A 21909-nucleotide genomic window follows, 5' to 3' on the forward strand; every position below is an offset into this window, starting at 1 on the left:
AGGATGGTGATAGGTGAGTGCATGTAGGCAGTGGTGGGGATTAGTCAGTGAGGTGGGAAGAGTGGATGGGGGGAGAGAAGATGAACAGATTGTGTCAGGTCGCGGAGGCAGGGGTGAGAAGGAGGGTTGGATGTGCAGATACAATATACCACATTCATGGACGTTCAGGTGAACATCTGCCTGATGCAAAAGGTTTGTTTCTTGGATGGAGGTGAGGGGGGAGGTGAAGGGGCAGGTGTAGCACTTTCTGCGGTTGCAGAGAAAGGCGCCAGGGGTGATGGGGCTGGTAGGGAGTGTGGAGCTAATAAGGGAGTCACGGAGAGAGCAGTCCCTAAGAAAGGCAGATAGGGGTGGGGAGGGAAATATATCTTTGGTTGCGGGGTCAGATTGTAGGTGGTGGAAGTGGCGGAGAATGATACAGAGGTTAGTGGGGTGATACGTAAAGACAAGGGGGTTTCTGTCTCTGTTTTTGTTGTGGGGAGGGGATGTGAGGAAAGAGGCGTGGGAAACACAAGAGATGTGGTGAAGAGCATTTTCAACCACCGAATGGGTGAAGTTGCGGTCCTTGAAATAAGAGGACATCTGGGATGTTTGGGAGTGGAACATTCTATCTTGGGAGCAGATGCAGAGGAGGCAGTGGGATTGGGAATAGGGGATCTCATTCTTGCAGGAAGGTGGGTGAGAGAAGGCGTATTCTAGTTAGCTGTGGGAGTCGGTGGGCTTGAAACAGATATCAGTTTTGAGGCAGTCACCAGAGATGGAGACAGAGAGGTCCAGGAAGGAGAGGGAGGTATCAGAGATGGTCCAGGTGAATTTGAGGTTGGGGAGGAATGTGTTAGGAAAGTTAATGAACTGTTCAAGCTCCTCATGGGAGCATGAGGCGGTGCCGATACAGTCATCAATATAACGGAAGAAGAGGTGGGGAATGGTGCCAGTGTAGCTGCAGAAGAGGATTGTTCCACGTATCCTACAAAGAGGCAGGCATAGCCTGGGCCCATGTGGGTACCCATGGCCACCCCCTTTGTCTGTAGGAAGTGGGAGGAGTTAAAGTAGAAGTTAAGTGTGAGAACGAGTTCAGTTAAGCAGATGAGGGTGGCAGTGGAAGGGGACTGGTTGGGCCTATGGGAGAGAAAGAAGCGGAGAACTTTTAGGCCATCTGCATGGGGAATGCAAGAATACATGGATTGCATGTCCATAGTGAAGATGAGATGTTGCGGGCCAGAGAATTGGAAGACTTGGAGGAGGTGGAGGGCATGGGTAGTGTCCCAGACATAGATGGGGAGTTCCTGGACTGGGGGAGGAAAATAGAGTCAAGGGAAGTGGAGATAAGTTTGGTGGGGCAGGAGCAGGCAGGGACAGTGGGTCAGCCAGGGCAGTCAGGTTTGTGTATTTTGGGAAGCAGTACGAAGCAGGCGGTGCGGTGTTGGGGAACAATGATGTTGGGGGCTCTAGGTGGGAGGTCACCTGAGGTGATGAGTTTATGGATGGTCAGGGAGATGACGTTTTGGTGGTCAGGCGTGGGATCATGATCTAGGGGACGGTAGTTGGAGGTGTCATAGATTTGATGCCTGGCCTTGACTATGTAAAGGTCAGTGTGCCATACCACTACTGCGCCTCGCTTATCTGCGGGTTTGATGGTGAGGTTAGGGTTGGAGCGGAGGGCTGCACATTCTGCGGGGGAGAGGTCGGAGTGAGTGAGAGGGCTGGAGAGGTTGAGGTGATCAATATTGCGACGGCAATTGGAAATGAAGAGGTCGAGGGAGTGTAGGAGGCCTTGGGGTGGTGTCCAGGAGGATGGGGTGAGTTGGAGGCAGGTGAATGTGTCTGTTGAGGATGTGTTAGATTCGCTGTTAAAGATATAGGTATGGAGGCAGTGGATTTTGACGTCCATTTTAAGGACAGCAACTTCCCCTCTTCGATAGTCGAAAAGGGTGTTTTTCCCTTGTGTTTCCCATGCCCCTGCCTTCCTATCTCCTCCCCGCAACAAAAACAAAGACAGAATCCCCCTTGCCTAACCTCCGTATCGAAGGTATCATTCTTCACCACATTCCCCCACCTACAATCTGACCCAACAACCAAAGATATATATCCGTACGCACCCCTATCTGCCCTTCATAGGGACTGCTCTCTTCTGGACTCCCTCGTCCGCTCCAGAGTCCCTACTAGCCCCACCACCCCCAGCACCTATCCCTGCGACCGCAGAAAGTGCTACACCTGTCCCGGCACTTCCCCTCCTCACCTTCATCCCAGGCACCAAAAATATCAACCATATCAGGCAGAGGCTCACCTCAACATCCGCTAATGTGGTCTATTATATCCGCTGCACCTGATGTGGCCTCCTTTATATCAGTGAGACCATGCGGAAGCTCGGAGACTGCTTTGTGGAGCACCTATGCTCAGTTCGCGACAGACGACGACAGCTCCCAGTTGCAAACCAATTCAATTACCCCTCCCACTCTTGGGATGACATGACCATCCTGGGCCTCCTCTCGTGTCACAATGACACCACCCCGAAGCTGGAGGAGCAGCACCTCATATTCTGCCTTGGGAGACTACAGCCAAAGCTCTTAATTTGGGCTTCTCCAGTTTCAAAATCTCCCCACCCCCAGCCTCATCCCATAACCAGCCCTCCCCCTCATCCCCGCCTCCTTGACCTGACACAACATGTCCATCTTCTCTCCCACCTACCCACCTCACTGACCATTCCTCACACTGCCTACTTGCACTCACCTATCACCATGTCACCCACCTTCCCCAACCCCACTCCTCCTCTCTCTATTTATTTCAGGGCCCCCTTGCCCCTCCCCCATTTCTGAAGAAGAGTCCTGATGCAAAACATCAACTTTCTTGCTCCTCAGATGCTGCCTGACCTGTTCTGTTCCTCCAGCTTCACACTGAGTTAACACATGGCAGAGATTTGATTCTGCTCTGTCAGCCATCTCTGTTATTTGTGGGAGGAATCTCTGCGTATCCCTTCCATGGCCAATGGTATCATGGGAGAGCATCCAAAGGAGTTGATGATAGACATTCCTATATTGGGAGTTTCTGTTTCTCCAATGCACTTTGCACATGTGTCTAAGACCAAAACACATTGGTCTTCAGCGATGCAAGGCAAAAGGTCAAGATGAGGGGAATGGCCCAGGCTTCTGAAGTTAAGAGAAAACGTTTTTCTGTGGAAAACAGAAAACAACCAGAAACCTGCTCTCATCCACCTGTAAAAGTTTGAAGGAAGTTCTGCCTCCCTCCTCCACTTAAGCAGCGATGGATTTTCTGGTCACACATCGTTAAAAGGGATTTCTAGTGCCATAAGTTCTGCTTTTCCCAAACATATTCCCTGACCTGCTTTTGGGCAGCAATCTTGTGTGGACCAAGCACTTTTGAATCAACTACCTCTAGATTGCTAAAAGGGAATTTTCCTGAATGAGTTGCTGCAGGTTCTGAGATCTCGGGAAAAGGGATGCTGGAATCTGAGAGGACGTTAAGAAGTCAGCTTGAGTGTCTCTGGCCGCACTGTGAGTAATCCCTTAGAACCGGACCACTGACAGTACCATCGATTGGGGTGTGCAAACCGCAGAGAACTCTGAATCAGATGGAAAAAGAGAGAAAAAAATAAATGAAGGCCCTCATTTATATCATACTTCTTATGAACTTATGAGTCTCCGAGAGTGCTCAACAGTCAATGTTTTGATGGGTTACAAGGAAGATTTAATTTAGATTTTTATTGTGATGTGGACCCAAATACGAAAGTACTGGAGTACAGTGAAAAGTGTATAACATCGCACCACAAGGTACCATCTTAGGTGCAAATATCTTCCACAGAATTTTAAGAACAAGATGGAAAGAAAGAACAAAGTTAGACATTAAACATTACAGCAATTCTTAGTATTAAGTAGAAAAATAAAGGAATAAAGCTCAAAATTAAACATTACAGTCTTTCGAAAGTGCTGGGAGGCAGGTGTGGAATATTGGGGACAGCATAGCACTGGACAGGTATTGTTCAGTGGAATAGAGCCTATGATGCTGAGTGACTGACTGGGTTATCTTCTCCTTCATATGTTTTTCTGGCAAGTTGTAAGGGATTGGTTGGTATCACAAGTCCTTAATAGTTTCTCATTAACAGTTATCAATTTATTGTTGCGACCTAAAATGGCCTACAGTCACAGTAGTCTGAAACAATCTGAGCTCAGAAGCTAAGCAGATACAGAACTGATTAGTTACTTGGATGGGAGATTGCCTGGAACTACCAGAACAGTGGGCTTGGGGGCATTGTGATAGCATCACTAACTCTAGGCCAGATTCAAGACCCACTTTCCTGAAAGTATGGGACAACATGTCTGGACATATTAAAATCATGATAACTTAAAAATACTCAGATAGGTTGCACAGTAGCACAAATGTGGTAATCCCTATGTTGGTCTCTAACAGAGACTGTATTGTAGAAAAAAACGTCATCCAGAATTATAGAATCATTCACAACAAAGTGAAATGGACACTGTTGCAATACTTAAGCTCCTTGCTTCAGAGAGACTACTCCAATTAACAGTCAATTTCAATGTGTATATTTCTTACGTAATCTCTGTAAAATGTTAAACAGATTAAACACCATACCTGGCTGGATTTTCGTTATTAATTTCATGATCAAGAGCTGAAATATAGAAAGTTTTTGCATCTTTAGTAAATGTATGTATTCAAGCACATTTTCTGAATATAAAGGAAGACTTGCATTCATGAGCACATTCAACAACCATCAGCAACCTCAAAGTGGTTGCCAGCAGTGAAATTCTGTGGAAAAATAGGCACTATGGTAATGACAAAAACACAACAATTAATTTACACCCAGCAAACCGCAAGGTCATCAAGACCAGATCGGAGACCAGAAATTCTAATCAGGGCCAGAAACTCTATTTCCAAACCAGGCCAGACTAAAAATACATTTCCTGTTTGATTTGCCTCAAGGATTCCCTGACAAAAGAAAACAGTGGAAACCAGTTTGAGGAAACCTGACTTCCAGAAGTGGAGGGAATCAATGTGGGAACCATACTCCCTTTTACAGCCATAAGAGTGACCATACTGTACTGATGAAAAATCCAGCAACTACTCTGACAGTGAGTAAATCTGCCAGGTCAGAGTGGGGTAGCCTGGCAGGGTAGGGTGAAGAAGGTTGAGGAGTCAGGTTGGCAGCTAGGTGATAACATAAGTGCCAGGTAGGTGACTGAGTGCTTCCAATAGGTTGAGGAGTTGGGTCTGAGTGTCAGGTGGGAGGACGGGGGGAGTTGCATTGGAGGGTGGAGCGGGAGTGTTGTCCAATCGAGTGTTAGCGTGGATGCCCTCCAGGGTGGCAGAGATGCCACATCAGGAAAAGTGCAGCAGGTTGTTGGGTCCAATGTAGCACAGTGAGGGAGGGAAATGTGAGGTGGGCTCAGATCCAGGGTCTGGTCAGTTTAGGGATTTGTTGGCAGGTTAAGGGGGAAATTGTCGGGTCAGGTGGGGATGGGTTGAAGTCGGGTGAGATTGTTGGATCAGAGTGTTGGTTGGGCAGGTAGGATGTTTGTTGGGCTGAGCAAGAGGGTATGGGTTGGGGGGGTTACATGTTGTCCATGCGAAGGTGGTTTGTTGGGTCAGCAGGTGTTAACAGGGTGAAGGTGGGCACTATCAGGCTGGGGGGGTAATGGGAATGTTTTTAGGAGGAGATTAAGGTTTTGGGGTCAAGTTGGGTGGTGGTGTCATGTCTGGAGATACCAAGTGGTTGGGATGTTGTATAGGGATGGGATTCAATGTGTCGGGGTAGGTCTCAGTGTGTGGGGGTGAGGATGAGTGTGTGTGTGGGTGTTGGTGTGTGGGTGTGGGGATGAGTGTGTGTGGGTGCACGATGGTGTGTGGGGTGTGCCTCAGTGTGTGGGAAAGAGGATGAGTGTGCGTGTGTGTGTCGGTGTGTGGGAGTGAGGATGAGTGTGTGTTGGTGTGTGGAAGTGAGGACGAGTGTGTGTGTGGGTGTCGGGATGTGGGTGTGGGGATGAGTGTGTGTGGGTGCAGGATGGTGTGTGGGGATATGCCTCAGTGTGTGGGAGTGAGGATGAGTGTGCATGTGTGTGTCCTTGCGTGGGTGTGGGGATGAGTGTGTGTGGGTGCAGGGTGGGTGTGTGGGGGGCGCTTGGTGAGTGCAGGTGAATGTGTTAGGGGTGGGTGTTGGTGTGTGGGGGTGGAGGTTGGTGTGGAGTCAGTGTGTTGGGGTGGAGGTGAGTGTGTGGATGTGGGGGTCAGTATATGGGGTGAATGTGTTGGGGTGGGGTGAGTGGGTAGAGTTTGAGTATGTAGGGGTGGTGGTCAGTGTTGGGAATGATGAGATGGGTGTCAGGGGTGTTTTTATGGGGGAGGTGAATATGAAGGGATCAATTAAATAAATACCCATCAGTTAGAGCAGGTTTTTAACCCTTTAACCATTCTTTGCTGAAAATAATTTGAATCCTCCAAATTCTCCAATTTGAAATTGAAGTTGAGGACTTGTCCAGATGCAGTGTACTTACTGTAAGGAATCTGGGGAATTCTGGCAGAATGCAATGAGTCAGGAATTCTGCATGGCCCAACATGTAGCTCGAAAATCTGCATTACTGAGAAAATGGCCTGGGCACCAGAATGTCAGGGCCAACCTGCTTCTGACATTGACTGAGACGAATATCGGCCAAAACACCATGAGAATCTCCCCTGCTCTTCTCCAAAGTAATACATTAAATCTCTTACATCCACCCTATTGACTCTCAGTTTAAGTTCTGTGCTAGACAGCGCCTTCAACAGTGCAACGACTCCAACAGTGTAGTGCTCCCTCAATTTCAATTTCTCTGCTTACACCTTGCAGTGAGACTTGAAGCTGAATTCTTCTAACTCAGAGTACTACCATCTGAGCTGCCACACGCAACCTAGCATTGAGCTTATTCTTACATGTTTTGACTGGGAGATTGTTGAAGGTGAAAGGTTAACTTCGAAATGAAACCAAAGCATAAACCAGTTCCATCATTGCTGGTATTCTCAGAAACCAAAACTGAGTTTAATATAGACACTGGCTGGTTGAAAATGAAGGTAACATTTGTTTTCTTCCTAAATTGAATTCTTGATTTTTTTATGATGTTGTACCCCAATAAAGTTAAAATTGGTAATATATTCTTTTCCTGAGGTTGTAAATTGTCAGTCCCACAAGGTCTCATCCCCAATCCCTCCCCAAGAATATTTCAAATTGTGAACATGTTTGGGATTCTTGGAGTGCTCCAGCTCTTGAGGCACCCGCTGCACAAATGTGGTGAAGTGTTCATTCCTGAAAATCTAAATGGCCACTTCAGTTACAGGAATGCTTAAAGAAAACATAGTGGCAACTCAAAACCCTTCTCAGAGGGGGCAATTCACTGCCAGGTTCTGGCTGCAAAAGCTAATGTGTTGCTGACACTCCTTCCTTTGCACTGCACTCAAGGAAACCATTTTTTGGTACAAATCCCGTTTGTAGGTTTTCCTGGTGGTTCTGCCTCTGGATGTGACTGCAGCAACTGCGGATTAAATCATGCCAGGGCTTCTGCTCTGCTGCGTGTCTCAGGCCTTCACCTACCTGCAGAGATATCCTGTGACAGCTCCTGGGAACAAACAGGAGCACAATGCCAAGGGGGTGTAAGTCGCCCCTTTTCTGAGCCTGTGCCTTCCCTGATTGAAATGAGGCATTTGGTACTGGTATCAGATGAATCTCAGCAACACTGGCTCACCCATACATCTGCTGATACTGTCTGTCTGCTCAGCTGTTGCTGTGAAGTAGGGAATGATGGCAAGCAGTTACAGAATTATATGTCACTAAGAATCAGTGCCTTTGAGTAATGGAGAATGCTGGAGAAAATGACACACCAAATCCCTGAATGATTGGCCGGATTTTGAGATAGCCATACTTGCATACGACTATCTAAGAATACCTTAGAATATAACTGATGAAAACTGATTTATTCCAATTAGTTTGCAGAATTAGTCAAATAGATTTTTGTGTTGTGTTTTTAAAAGGGTGTGAGCTGTACGCGGTACTGAGTAATTATACCAACATTCCACCTGGGTATAAATCCAGCCCAGATCGATGAAAATTCCTCTGTGTTGGTAAGCAATATAATGTGGAAATGACATTGAGTCAGTTGCTAGAAAAGTTCAGAATAGCCTGTCTTTACACTGGAAGAAATTTCCAGAATTTGGGCCTATCCAGATTAGCCATTGATATTTTTAAAAAATGATTTCAAAATGTATATTCCCATTTATCCAAGGAGTTGTATCTTCAATAACATACTGATTAAATGCAGTTCTTGGTCTCCTGATTATTTAGAAATGAGCCTCCTAAATGTACAACTGCTTTGAAGACACCAAATTGTTTGCTTGGAGAGAGAAAACTGGTGAGAACAAAAAGCTGCATTTGGCAAAGTGCGGAGATTGTTAGTTTAAGCCTTTCTTAATACATAGGGATCTGGGACAGATCGGCCGCTGAAGACCAGGTGTCTCTTTATCAGGAGCTTGTTATATATTTCACTCTCAATCCCTTTGAGAATGTTCCATAATGGGTTGTTTTCTTCTGACTGCACTAAATCATTGTGAATTGTGTAATATTTAACGAGTATTATATATTCTATGAATGGATATAAACAACAGCATCCTCAGAGATTTGAAAAAAAATCTTAACAACAGTTCCTATTACAATGAGTTCAGTCTTTCAACTGTTATTTAGAATTATATAGTCCTCATTTCAACCCTTCACAGGCTACAAATAAAGGAATGTGCTGCAGTTTCTATGGAGGCTTACCCATTTGATCTTCACTCGCATGCAACGTGCCTTTTTAACAGAGGCAGAGAAACAAAGGAATTGGGAAACACAGGAGGTGGGGAAGGCCATTCAAACCACTGAGCCTGCCATTCTAGATTATAGCTGTTCACCCATCTCAATGCCTTTCTCCTGTACTATCCTCATACTTGCTAATCAGCAAATGCTCATTAGGCAAAAAAGGGCCACTTTGAAATTCAAGAGTTGAAATCTGTTGTTTTCTTCCCAACATAACTAGGAACAGCTTTGTTGGCATCCTATGTCAGCCTCAATAAAAGCAATTGGCATGAAGTCGCTGGCACAGAACAGGGGCCGAAAAAAAAATGAGCATTTGATTTTGTTTTTTAAATTTGTTTCGTCAGATGTGACAGTAGTGCTATTCTGACCACCACAAATGAAGCCTAAAGCCCTTCCTAGTCTCTGACTGAATATTGCCGGGAAAACATCAAAAAAGAACGATAACCATAAATTCCTGGCCCAATTCTTTTGTTTGTTCGTTCACTGCACTGACACCATTGGTGCCAGGCTGAGGAGGAAATGGCCCTTTCATATTTAAATTCAACTTTGAAGTTGATGAACCTGCAGCCCACACTGTTGGCCCATCTCTTGCTGTTGCCTTCGGGTTAAAATTAAGTTTATTTACGTGTGATTATAGGGACGTTGCAACTAGAAGGGAAAAGATATTACAGTCAACATGAGTATAATGTTTCAAAATTCATTTTCAGAAAAGGTTCATCTACCAAGTTGGTTCAAACAAACAGGTAATCCAAACCAAGAGGTTTAGTTCATTCATTCTAATGGATCTCCCATGACTTTGCTTGCAGCAGGAGCATGTGGAAGGAGAGGTGGAAGTAGGGTGCTGCTCTACCCACTCTACCCAGACATTCAAAATTCTCAGATTTCCAGTGTCTGTAGTATACAACTTCATAAATCATGAGGGGCACGGATAGTGCAAACAGCCAAAGTCTTTTCGCCATGGTAGAGGAGTCCAAAACTAGAGGGGCATACATTTAAGATGAGAGGGGCAAGTTTTAGAAGTGACCTGAGGGTAATTTGTCACACAGGTGCATATATAGAAGGAGTTGCTAGAGGAAGTGGTGGAGGTGGGTTCAATTACAACATCTAAAAGGCATTTGGACAGGTGCATGGATAGGAAAGGTTTAAAGGGATATGGGCCAAACGGCGGTTCCTACTGTCTCTGAGGCAAATGGGACTAGTTCAGTTTGGGATTCCTGGTCAGTATGGATGAGTTGGAGTGAAGGGCTGTGGGACTCTATGACATTTTTAACCAAACGTTCGGGATTGGGAAGTGACAGGGACAGCATGGTTGCCTGTCTGTGCACACTACCCAGGTTTACTTTGCATTGACTTCACTGGGAAGTAAAATCAATGATCCCTCAAAACCAAACCGAGAACATGCTTCTTCAAGAATAACAACATTTTCTCCTTTATAGACCAACTTTTCTTTTTGCCGCTTTGCTATTTCTTCATTTAAATATAACATTATTTCGCATTACGTTTGATTAAGCAAATCAATAAAACAAAATGTTATTGCTTACATTGTTTTTTCTCATGAGTATGATTTATCAGGAAGGCTATCACTAAACCAACCAAAGCAAGACCCAGAATTGGAAGCACAATCATCAGAATTACTTTGTTGTTCTCCATGGGTGTCTTTGAAATATTTTTAGTCACTGGTGGGGAGATCAGCGCAGATGTAGAAGTCTGTAGGTGTTCATCGGTGGTCTTCGTGCTTGCAGCATTTCCTTTGTGGAAAGCTTCCAGGAATTTTGTTGTGGGCGTATTTTGTGGAATTGTTGATGACACCTGATTATTCACTTGTAATGTGAGGCAGTTGTTCGTACAGAGATCATGATGTGTGATTGCTGTTGATAATGGAACAAATCTGTTTTTCTCTGTTTGAGCTGACTGGGTTGCATGAATCATTGATGTGGCTGTTTCATTTTTTTGTGATGAATAGCCTGTTGAAATGAATTGGAGAAATAAAAAATGATTTTGTTTGTATTATACATGAACTTAGAGCAAGTCTTAACTCTTCTAGAGAATGTATGACTTGCTTCATAATTCTCCTTTAATTTACCCTATTCTAAAGTACTCAGTTAGGGGTGGGGCAGGGAAGTGTATGGCAGAAATGTAAATATGACTGTCACATTGGATAAGTCTCTAATGATGCACATTCTTTCCATTCCATGCATAATACTCTTAACTGTGTGAGTTTTGATGGGGCTAGTGAAAGGCAAAACAAATGGACACAAAGCCTTCCTCCATTTCAGCCAAAATAGCAATGTTTCTTTGATAATGGGAACTGCAGATGCTGGAGAATCCAAGATAATAAAATGTCAGGCTGGATGAACACAGCAGGCCCAGCAGCATCTCAGGAGCACAAAAGCTGACGTTTCGGGCCTAGACCCTTCATCAGATGCTGGACCTGCTGTGCTCATCCAACCTCACATTTTATTATCTTAGCAATGTTTCTTTGTTCTGGATTGTCTCCTGTTAAAGAATTATAAAACAGAATCTGGTAGCGACAGAGCAGGGCGGTAAAGATTCACTAGTTTGCACTGAGGATGATATGTTTGTCATATGAGGAGAGATTGATTTAACTAGGCCTATATTCACCAGAGTTGAGGAGAATAACAGGGGGTCTGATTGAAACATGTAACATATTAACAGACGAGATGCAGGGAGAATGTTTCCCTTGGCTTTGGAGTCTAGGAGTAGAGGACACAGTCTTGGGATATAAAGTAGGCCAGTTGGTTCTGAAATGAGGAAACATTTTCATTCTCTGTGGAATTTACTAACACACAATACAATGGAGGCTGGATCACTGAACGTATGCAAACAGGAGATCGATAAATTTTTAGATTTTAAAAGACACAAAAATAGGAATATGGCATTAAGATAAAGGATCAGCTGTGATCATCTTGAATGGTGGAGCAAGTTGAAGGGTTTAGTGGACTATTCCTAGTTTGCACGTTTCCATTTGACTTAGCACACTGGTTCCAGCTCCTTGTAAGAGCTATCCAATTAGTCCTACTCTTCTGTTCTTATCCATTTTTCTTCTTCAAATACTTATCCAATTCTCTTTTGAAAGTCAGTTTCGATTCATTTTCCATCATATTTTCAGGCAGTGATGCTAGATCTTAAAATTTTCTGGATAGAAGGGATCTCCTCATCTCCCACTCAATCATTTTAACAATTAACTTGAATCTATCTCCTCTGGTCAGATACCTGCAACCAACAGAACCACTTTCCCCCTATGTATGCTATTTAAATCCCACTTAATTTTGAATAATCCACATTAACTTTCTTTGCTCTCAGAACAACACTAATTTCTCCACGTAACTGATCATTTCTGGCATCATTCGTTCTGCTTCTATCAAAGTATAACAAATTACTTGTTCAGATGTAACAAATTTTTTTTCAGCACATTCATAAAATATGAGTAAAAACATAGCCATCTCCCTCCAGAGGAGGAACTGTTGGCAATTGATAGACTTTGATCAGATCCAGCAACTCAAGACTGGGCATCCATGAGGCGCTGTGGACCTTCAACAACAGCAGAACTGTACTCCAGTACAATTTACAATCTCATATTACCCACTCAACCATTACTATCATGCCAGGGGATCAATCCCAATTCAATGGAGAGTGTAGGAGGACATGCCAGGGGCAGCACCAGACATGCCTGGAAATGCAGTGTCAACCAGGTGAAGCCATCAAACAGGACTGCTTGCACGCCAAACAGCATAAAGTGATCCATCTACCAACGGATCAGATCTAAGCTCCGCAGCATAGAGATATATGGCATGGAAACACGCCATTTGGTCCACCTCATCCATGATGACCAGATATCAGAAATAAATCTAGTCCCATTTGCCAGCATCTGCGCATATCTCTCCGAGCCCTTCCTATTCATTTAGATGCCTTTAAAATGTTGTAATTGTACCACCCTCCATCACTTCCTCTGACAGCTCGTTCTATATACGCACCACCCTGTGCATGAAAAAGTTGCCCTATAAGTTTCTTTTAAATCTTTCCCCGCTCATGTTAAACCTATGGTCCCTAGTTTTGGACTCCCCCATCCCATGATTTACTCTATCCATGCTCTTCATGATTTTGTAAACCTCTATAAAGGTCACCCCCTCAGCCTCCAATGCTCCAGGGAAAATAGTCCCAGTCTATTCATCCTCTTCATATAGCTCAAACCATCCAACCCTGGCAATGTCCTTGTAGATTTTTTCTGAACCCTTTCAAGTTGCACAACATCCTTCCTGGAGCAGGGAGACAGGAATTGAACCCAATGTTCCAATAACAGCCTTACCAACGTCCTGTACAGCCACAACATGACCTCCCAGCTCCTACACTCAATACTCTGGCCAATAAAGGCTAGCATAGCAAACACCTTCTTCCTGCCACATCCAGTTGTGAATGGTGGTGGACAATTAAACAGCTCACTGGAGAAGGAGGAGGCTCCTCAAACATCCCCATCCTCAATATAGCCCAGCACATCAGTGAAAAAGTCAAGGCTGAAGGTTTTACAGCAACCTTCAGCCAGGGGTAGCGAGTGGATGATCCATCTCTGCCTCCTCCAGTGATCCCCAACATTACAAATACCAGTCTCAGCCAATTTGATTCTCTCGATGTGATCTCAAGAAACAGTTGGAGACACTGGATACCGCAAAGGCTATGGGCCCTAACAACATTCCGGCAATAGTACTGAGGACTTGTGCTCCAGCACTTTTTGCCCCTAGTCAAGTTATTTCAGTGCAGTTACAACACTGGCATCTATCAGGCAATGTAGAAAATTGCCTGGATGTGCCCTGTACATAAAAAGCAGGACAAATCCAACCTGGCTAATTATTGCCCCATCAGTCTCCTCTCGATCATCAGCAAAGTGATGGAAGGTGTCATAAACCATTATCAAGCAGCACCTGCTCAGCAATAATCTGCTCAGTGACGCCCAGTTTGGGTTATGCCAGAGCCACTCAGCTCCTGACCTCATTACAGCATTGGTTCAGACATGGACAAAAGGGCTGAATTCCAGAGGTGAGACTGAGAGTGACAATCCTTTACACCAACACTGCATTCGACCAAGTGTGGTACCGAGTAGTCTAAGCAAAACTGGAATCAATGGGTACCGGGGGCAAACTCTCCGGTGGTTGGAGTCAAACCTGACACATAGGAAGATGGTTGTACTTGTTGGACATCAATCATCTCAGCTCCAGGACATCTCTGCAGGAGTTCCTCAGGGTAGTGTCCTAGACCCAATCATCTTCAGCTGCTTCCCCTTCCATCCATCATTAAGTTGGAAGTGAGGATGTTTACTGATGATTGCACAATGTTCAGCGCCATCCACCATTCCTCCAGTACTGAAGCAGTCCATGTTCAAATGCAGCAAAATCTGGACAAATCCAGGCTTGGGCTGACAAGTGGTAAGTAACATTTGCACAACACAAATGCCAGGCAATGACCATCACCAATAAGAGACAATCTAATTGCTCTTCCTTGATAGTCAATGATGTTACCATAACTGAATCCCCCACTATCAACATCCTGGGGGTTACCATTGACCAGAAACTTGTCACATAAATGCAGTGGCTACGAGAGCACGCCAGAAACTTGGAACGCAGTGACTAACTCACCACCTGACTCCACAAAGCCTGTCCACCATCTACAAGGCACAAGTAAGGAGTGTAATGGAATACTCCTGACTTTCTTGGGTGGGTGCAGCCCCAACAATGCTAAAGAAGCTTGACACCATCCAGGACAAAGCAGACTGCTTGAGTGGCATCACATCCTCAAGCATCCACTCCCCCCACCACTGACACTCAGTAGCAGCAGTGATTGCCATCACAAGATGCACTGCAGAAATTCACCAAAGATCTTCGGACATCTTCTAAACCCACGACCACGTCCATCTAGAAGGACAAGGGCAGCAGATACATGGGAACACCACCACCTCCAAGTTCCCCTCCATGATACTCACCATCCTGACTAGGAAATATATTGCCACTCCTTCACTGTCACTGGGTTAAAATTCTGGAATTCCCTCTCTAATGACATTGTGGGTTTACTCAGAATAGTTCAAGAAGGCAACTCACCACCACCTTCTCAAGGGCAACTAGGGACGTGCAATAACAAGCTGGCAAGCCGGCGATGTCCATCTCCCGCAAGTGAATAAAAAAAGTTACCGTTCACCCCTCTCCAAATCACTTCAGTCAACTTTGGCACAATGTGGGATTGCATTGGAAAGAATGTTTGTTCCAATACCACAGGCTGCATGTGCAACAATGTTAGAACATAGAACAATACAGCACAGAACAGACCTTTCGGCCCTCGATGTTGTGCCGACCTGTGAACTAATCTAAGCCCCTTGCCCTACACTATCCCATCATTATCCATATGCTTATCCAAGGACTGTTTAAATGCCACTAATGTGGCTGAGTTAACTACACTGGCAGGCAGGGTGTTCCACGCCCTTACCACTCTCTGAGTAAAGAACCTGTCTCTGACATCTGTCTTAAATCTATCACCCCTCAATTTGTAGCTATGTCCCCTTGTACAAGCTGAAGTCATCATCCTCAGAAAAAGGCTCTCACTGTCCACCCTATTTAATCCTCTGAACATCTTGTATGCCTCTATTAAATCCCCTCTGAGCCTCCTTCTCTCCACTGAGAACAGACCCAAGTCCCTCAGCCTTTCTTCATAGGGCCTACGCTCTAGACCAGGCAACATCCTGGTAAATCTCCTCTGCACCTTTTCCAATGCTTCCACATCCTTCCTGTAATGGGGCGACCAGAACTGCACGCAATATTCGAAACAAGGCCACACTATCATTTTCTACAGTTGCAGCATGACATCATGGCTCCGGAACTCAGTCCCTCTACCAATAAAACCTAACACACCGTAAGCCTTCTTAACAGCACTATCAACCTGGGTGGCAACTTTCAGGGATCTATGTACATGGGCACCAAGATCCCTCTGCACAGCCACACTACCAAGAATCTTTCCATTGACCTGGTATTCTGCCTTCCTATTATTCCTGCCAAAGTGAATCACTTCACATTTAATCCATATTAAACTCCATTTGCCACCTTCCAGCCCAATTCTGCAGTTTATCCAAGTCTCCCTGCAACCTGCAACATTCTTCCACACTGTCCACCACTCCACTGACTTTAGTGTCATCTGCAAATTTACTAACCCATCCACCTATGCTTGCATCCAAGCCATTTATAAAAATGACAAACAGCAGTGGTCCCAAAACAAATCCTTGAGGCACACCACTAGTAACTGGACTCCAGGCTGAATATTTTCCATCAACCACCACTCGTTGCCTTCTTACAGAAAGCCAGTTTCTCATCCAAACTGCTAATTCTCCCTCAATCCCATGTCTCTGTATTCTCTTCAATAGCCTACCATGTGGAGCCTTATCAAAGGCTTTACTGAAGTCCATGTACACCACGTCAACTGCCCTTCCCTCATCCACATGCTTGGTCACCTTCTCAAAAAACTCAATGAGGTTTGTGAGTCACAACCTGCCCTTGACGAATCCATGCTGACTATCTCCAATCAAACTGTTGCTTGCTAGATGATAATAAATCCTATCTCTTATAATCCTTCCCAAAATTTTTCCTCCAACGGATGTAAGGCTCACAGGTCTACAATTACCTGGGTCAGCCCCACTGCCCTTCTTGAACAAGGGCACAACATTTGCAATCCTCCAGACCTCTGGTACTGAACCTGTAGACAATGAGGACTCAAAGATCAAGGCCAAAGACTCCGCCACCTCCTCCCTGGCTTCCCAGACAATCCTCGGAAAAATCCCATCTGGCCCAGGGGATTTATCTACTTCACACCTTCTAGAATTGATCACACCTCCTCCTTACTAACCTTAATCCTTTCAATTCTAGTAGCCCGTAACTCAGTCATCTCCTCTACAATATTCTCCTGTTCCTCAGTGAAAACAGATGAGAAATAATCATTTAGCACCTCTCCGATCTCCACAGGGTCCACACACAACTTCCCACTTCTGTCTTTAACTGGCCCTATTTCTACCAGAGACATCATCTTATTCGTCACATACCTATAGAACGCTTTAGGGTTCTCCTTTATTCTACCTGCCAATGTCTGCTCTTGTCCCTTCCTTGCTCTTCTTAACTCTCTCTTTAAATCCTTCCTCGCTAATCTGTAACTCTCCATCGCCTCATCTGAATCATCTTGTCTCATCATCACATATGCCTCCCTCTTCCGCTTAACAAGAGATACAATTTCTTTCGTAAACCACAGTTCCCTTACCTCAATCGCTTCCTCCCTGCCTGACAGGGACATACCTATCAAGGACACGCAATATCTGTTCCTTAAACCGGCTCCACGTTTCGATTGTCCCCTTCCCTTGCATTTTGCTAACCCATTTAGTTTGCAGGTGCACAGGAACTAGTTGTGATAGTCTGCTCAGCCACCCACATCTGAATGGTAAAGTTACTTTAATTACAATGAACTAAATTAAGATTGTTTCAAAAGTTGTTTGTTTGTCTTTGATAGCAAGTTCTGACATTAGCAATACTGCTCCCTTTCAGAGATCACAATGACATTGCAAGGAGAACATCTCTGTGCAAAAATGTAAATGCATTCTAGTGGTAATTTTCAGGTGATAGAGATTACCACATGGGGAAAGTAGAGAAGGTATCTGCCATTCTCAGTAATGAATCAACTAGATTATTTAAATAAGCTGCTAGTGTATTCAGATTTTTAACTGAAAATAGTGAATCTACATCACTCCAGAATAGTTTAGTTATAATTACAAGTGTGTACTCCCTTGTTCCGTCATTTCCCCAGTCAGGAAAAGTAATTTATCTCTGCCCAGTCTATCAAATTATACCCCCATGAAATCCATCATTCTCAAAGAAACACAACTCTTATCTAGGCAAAGACAGTAGGAACTGCCGATGCTGGAGAGCAGATAACGAGGTGGAGAGCTGGATGAATACAGCAGGCCAAGCAGCTGAAGAAGGGTCCAGACCTGAAATGTCATCTTTCCTGCTCCTCTGATGCTGCTTGGCCTGCTGTTTTCATCCAGCTCTATACCTTGTAATCTCTTATCTATGCAATCTGTCCTCATCATTTAACTGTTAGTCCCAGTTTCATTGTGTTGAGTCTGTGCTTTACCCTTTTCAAGCCCAATATAACTCCTTGAGGTCTGATGCCCAGGATTAAGGCTCAGTAACAATCAGATTGACTTCACTCGTGGTTTTGTTAAGATTTTTCTATCACTTTTTAATCCCATATTTTCAAGAGTATGTCCTAATTCACCTGATGGGTCAGTGGATAAATTATCTGCACAATGCAGTTCTAAGCCAGAGAGATCAAAAAGCACACAGTTTCCTGTGTGGTAAGTTTTATGTGGTGCTGAGGTAAATTTGTTTTGGCAAGATAGCAATGAGCAGGGAGAGAGTGGGAGTACACGAAGTGAACAATTCAGTGGTATCAGCCCTTATGTTTGGAAAGGGGAAAAAAAAGCAGCCTTATTTCCCATGTCAGGTTGCTATCTTTAGCTTGTTGCTGGAGAGGATGTGTTTGAATATTTGCAAGTGGATGGCATTTAAGAACAGTCTGGGCAGACTCACATGGTATCACACAAAGTGAGCAATAGTGAGCTGGAAGAATGACATACTTCAGTGGGCTGGAGAGTGAATTGGATTGGTAATTCACTACCATCTACAGAGTTATCAAAACATTTGTTTTAAAAATTCAACAGCAACCACTCAAGAAAGAAAACAGGAACACAAAATCTCACTTTCTGAGTCAACACTTCCCCTTTCTCAGTCAGGCCTCTAATTAGAATTTAGCTAATGGATTGGCTTCATTCATGATGATCAATTTAAATCTTTCCATTTATCAAACCACCTCTTCCTACATTTAAACAATGGAGAAGTTCCTTCGGATGCCCAACAAATGGATAAATTATCGGATAGAGCCCAATACAATAAACTTTTTTTTCTCCACTGAAGATTCATTTGGATCTCTCTAAAATTAGGCTAAGGTGACACTGCTCTAACTCAAAATGTAACATTAGTTCTGGTGAGCAAATAGAATTCATTTTAGGCTCTGTGTTATTCTATAAGAACATACGAAATAGGAGCAGGGGTAGACCATCTGGCCCCTCAAGTCTGTTCCACCATTCAGTAAGATCATGGCTGATCTTTTCATGGACTCAGTTCCACTTACCCATCCGATCACTGTAATCCTTAATTCCTTTACTGTTCAGAAATCTACCTATCTGTGCCTTAAAAACATTCAACAAGGTAGCCTCAACTGCTTCATTGGGCAGGGAATTCCATAGATTCACAACACTTTAGGTGAAGAAGTTCCTCTGCAACTCAGCCCAAAGCATGCTCCCCTTTATTTTGAGGCTATACCCACTAGATCTAGTTTCACCTGCCAGTGGAAACAACCTTCTTGTTTCTATCCTATTATTCCCTTCATAATTTTATATGAGATCCCCCCTCATTTTTCTAAGTCCCAGAACTATCTAGGATAACCTATCTGATGAAGACTTATAGCAGAAACGCCTCTACATTATGCTGACTCACTGCTTCAAACACAGCACACTGGGTGTGCAGCCTTGGGCATCAGAGTTAAGATCTGCCCTCACACAAGCAGCACACATCCAGGAGAGATCACTGCATAATTACCCAAGAATAATTGAGAATGGATAGTCAGCTTTGTGGCTGATAAGGCAAACCTGCTTAAGAACCAGAATGATGTCTTCTAGCAGGTAAAACAGCTACAGGAATACTTAGCTTACTCCCTCTTCTTTTAAGAACATAGAACATAGAACAGTACAGCACAGTACAGGCCCTTTGGTCCCATGATGGTGTGCTGACATATTATCCTACTCTAAGATCAAACTACTCTGCATACTACATTTTACTATCATTATTTTATCTGGAAAACACTCAAAGAGATGTATTGATCACATCGCTGCCCGAATTAACATTAAGTGTCAATGTGGAATCCCCCTCAATGTTTGGGTCAGTAAATCTAAGGTTTGCCAATCTTTTGGGATTGTCTTGGGTCTCTGGGAATTAAAGATGAATTGTTCGGTTACCGTTGCCAGCAACCGGGGAGAAAAACAAGTTGTTAAGAAAAAGGTGTTTTGTTTATTATTTTCTTTGAAATCTTTCATTGTATAGTTATAAAAACCTTGGAGATGGGAAAAAAGGTTATTAACTGGGTGGAGTGTTGGAGGCGATGGCCATGTGATGAATCCTCTGGGAATGCACTCATCTGGATTTGGTGACCTCGGTGAAATAGCAAGAGTGTAAACAACATATTTGTAATTGAAGATGCCTTTTCGAAATGCTGCCCTTACTACTGCTGCCAGACAGGGTCCCCCAGAAAATTTGTAATTTTTACTTGTAAAATGTTACATTCCTATCAATTTTGCAACATTCTTCCAGAGAATAGTTGATTTTAATTTGAATAAATTACTGGAAAAATTATATTGCTTCATTTGTATTCAAGGGACCACCACTTCCCTAAAAACATCCACAAAAAATACTTTCCAGTCCTTATTCAGAGAAACGTTGCCCTTTTAACCTGTTGTTCAAGCAATATTCTTGCATATATGCAGAGGCGTAAATATGCTCTCCTCCTTCGCCCAGCAAGTTCTCAGAGACTATGTCTTGGAGATCAATGGTTCTCAAACAGGAACTCAGGGACAGTTTACAGTGTGTATGCAGAAAAATGAGGATATGTGTGCTAGAAAGTATCAGAGATAATGGGAACTGCAGATGCTGGAGATTCCAAGATAATAAAATGTGAGGCTGGATGAACACAGCAGGCCAAGCAGCATCTCAGGAGCACAAAAGCTGACGTTTCGGGCCTGGACCCTTCATCAGAGAGGGGGATGGGGGGAGGGAACTGGAATAAATAGGGAGAGAGGGGGAGGCGGACCGAAGATGGAGAGTAAAGAAGATAGGTGGAGAGGGTGTAGGTGGGGAGGTAGGGAGGGGATAGGTCAGTCCAGGGAAGACGGACAGGTCAAGGAGGTGGGATGAGGTTAGTAGGTAGCTGGGGGTGCGGCTTGGGGTGGGAGGAAGGGATGGGTGAGAGGAAGAACCGGTTAGGGAGGCAGAGACAGGTTGGACTGGTTTTGGGATGCAGTGGGTGGGGGGGAAGGGCTGGGCTGGTTGTGTGGTGCAGTGGGGGGAGGGGATGAACTGGGCTGGTTTAGGGATGCAGTGGGGGAAGGGGAGATTTTGAAACTGGTGAAGTCCACATTGATACCATATGGCTGCAGGGTTCCCAGGCGGAATATGAGTTGCTGTTCCTGCAACCTTCGGGTGGCATCATTGTGGCAGTGCAGGAGGCCCATGATGGACATGTCATCAAGAGAATGGGAGGGGGAGTGGAAATGGTTTGCGACTGGGAGGTGCAGTTGTTTGTTGCGAACTGAGCGGAGGTGTTCTGCAAAGCGGTCCCCAAGCCTCCGCTTGGTTTCCCCAATGTAGAGAAAGCCGCACCGGGTACAGTGGATGCAGTATATCACATTGGCAGATGTGCAGGTGAACCTCTGCTTAATGTGGAATGTCATCTTGGGGCCTGGGATGGGGGTGAGGGAGGAGGTGTGGGGACAAGTGTAGCATTTCCTGCGGTTGCAGGGGAAGGTGCCGGGTGTGGTGGGGTTGGAGGGCAGTGTGGAGCGAACAAGGGAGTCACGGAGAGAGTGGTCTCTCCGGAAAGCAGACAGGGGTGGGGATGGAAAAATGTCTTGGGTGGTGGGGTCGGATTGTAAGTGGCGGAAGTGTCGGAGGATAATGCGTTGTATCCGGAGGTTGGTAGGGTGGTGTGTGAGAACGAGGGGGATCCTCTTGGGGCGGTTGTGGCGGGGGCGGGGTGTGAGGGATGTGTCGCGGGAAATGCGGGAGACGCGGTCAAGGGCGTTCTCAATCACCGTGGGGGGGAAGTTGCGGTCCTTAAAGAACTTGGACATCTGGGATGTGCGGGAGTGGAATGTCTTATCGTGGGAGCAGATGCGGCGGAGGCGGAGGAATTGG

The 21909-nt window shown here is 44.8% G+C and overlaps 1 protein-coding gene across 2 annotated transcripts in view; it reads right to left on the reverse strand.

The window, feature by feature from the left end:
- The window catches only part of LOC125457233 (transmembrane protein 154-like), a 51126-nt gene that overhangs the window by 19790 nt on the left and 9427 nt on the right, over nucleotides 1-21909 (reverse strand). For both annotated transcript variants that reach the window (XM_048541193.2, XM_048541186.2), the window contains exons 2-3: nucleotides 10387-10809; nucleotides 4609-4645 (exon numbers count right to left, since the gene is read on the reverse strand). In XM_048541193.2, coding sequence (XP_048397150.1) covers nucleotides 4609-4645; nucleotides 10387-10809 — 460 coding nt within the window. The remainder of the gene's footprint in view (nucleotides 1-4608; nucleotides 4646-10386; nucleotides 10810-21909) is intronic.

The sequence above is a fragment of the Stegostoma tigrinum genome, chromosome 1 (assembly GCF_030684315.1).
Source record: "Stegostoma tigrinum isolate sSteTig4 chromosome 1, sSteTig4.hap1, whole genome shotgun sequence".
NCBI lineage: Eukaryota > Metazoa > Chordata > Chondrichthyes > Orectolobiformes > Stegostomatidae > Stegostoma > Stegostoma tigrinum.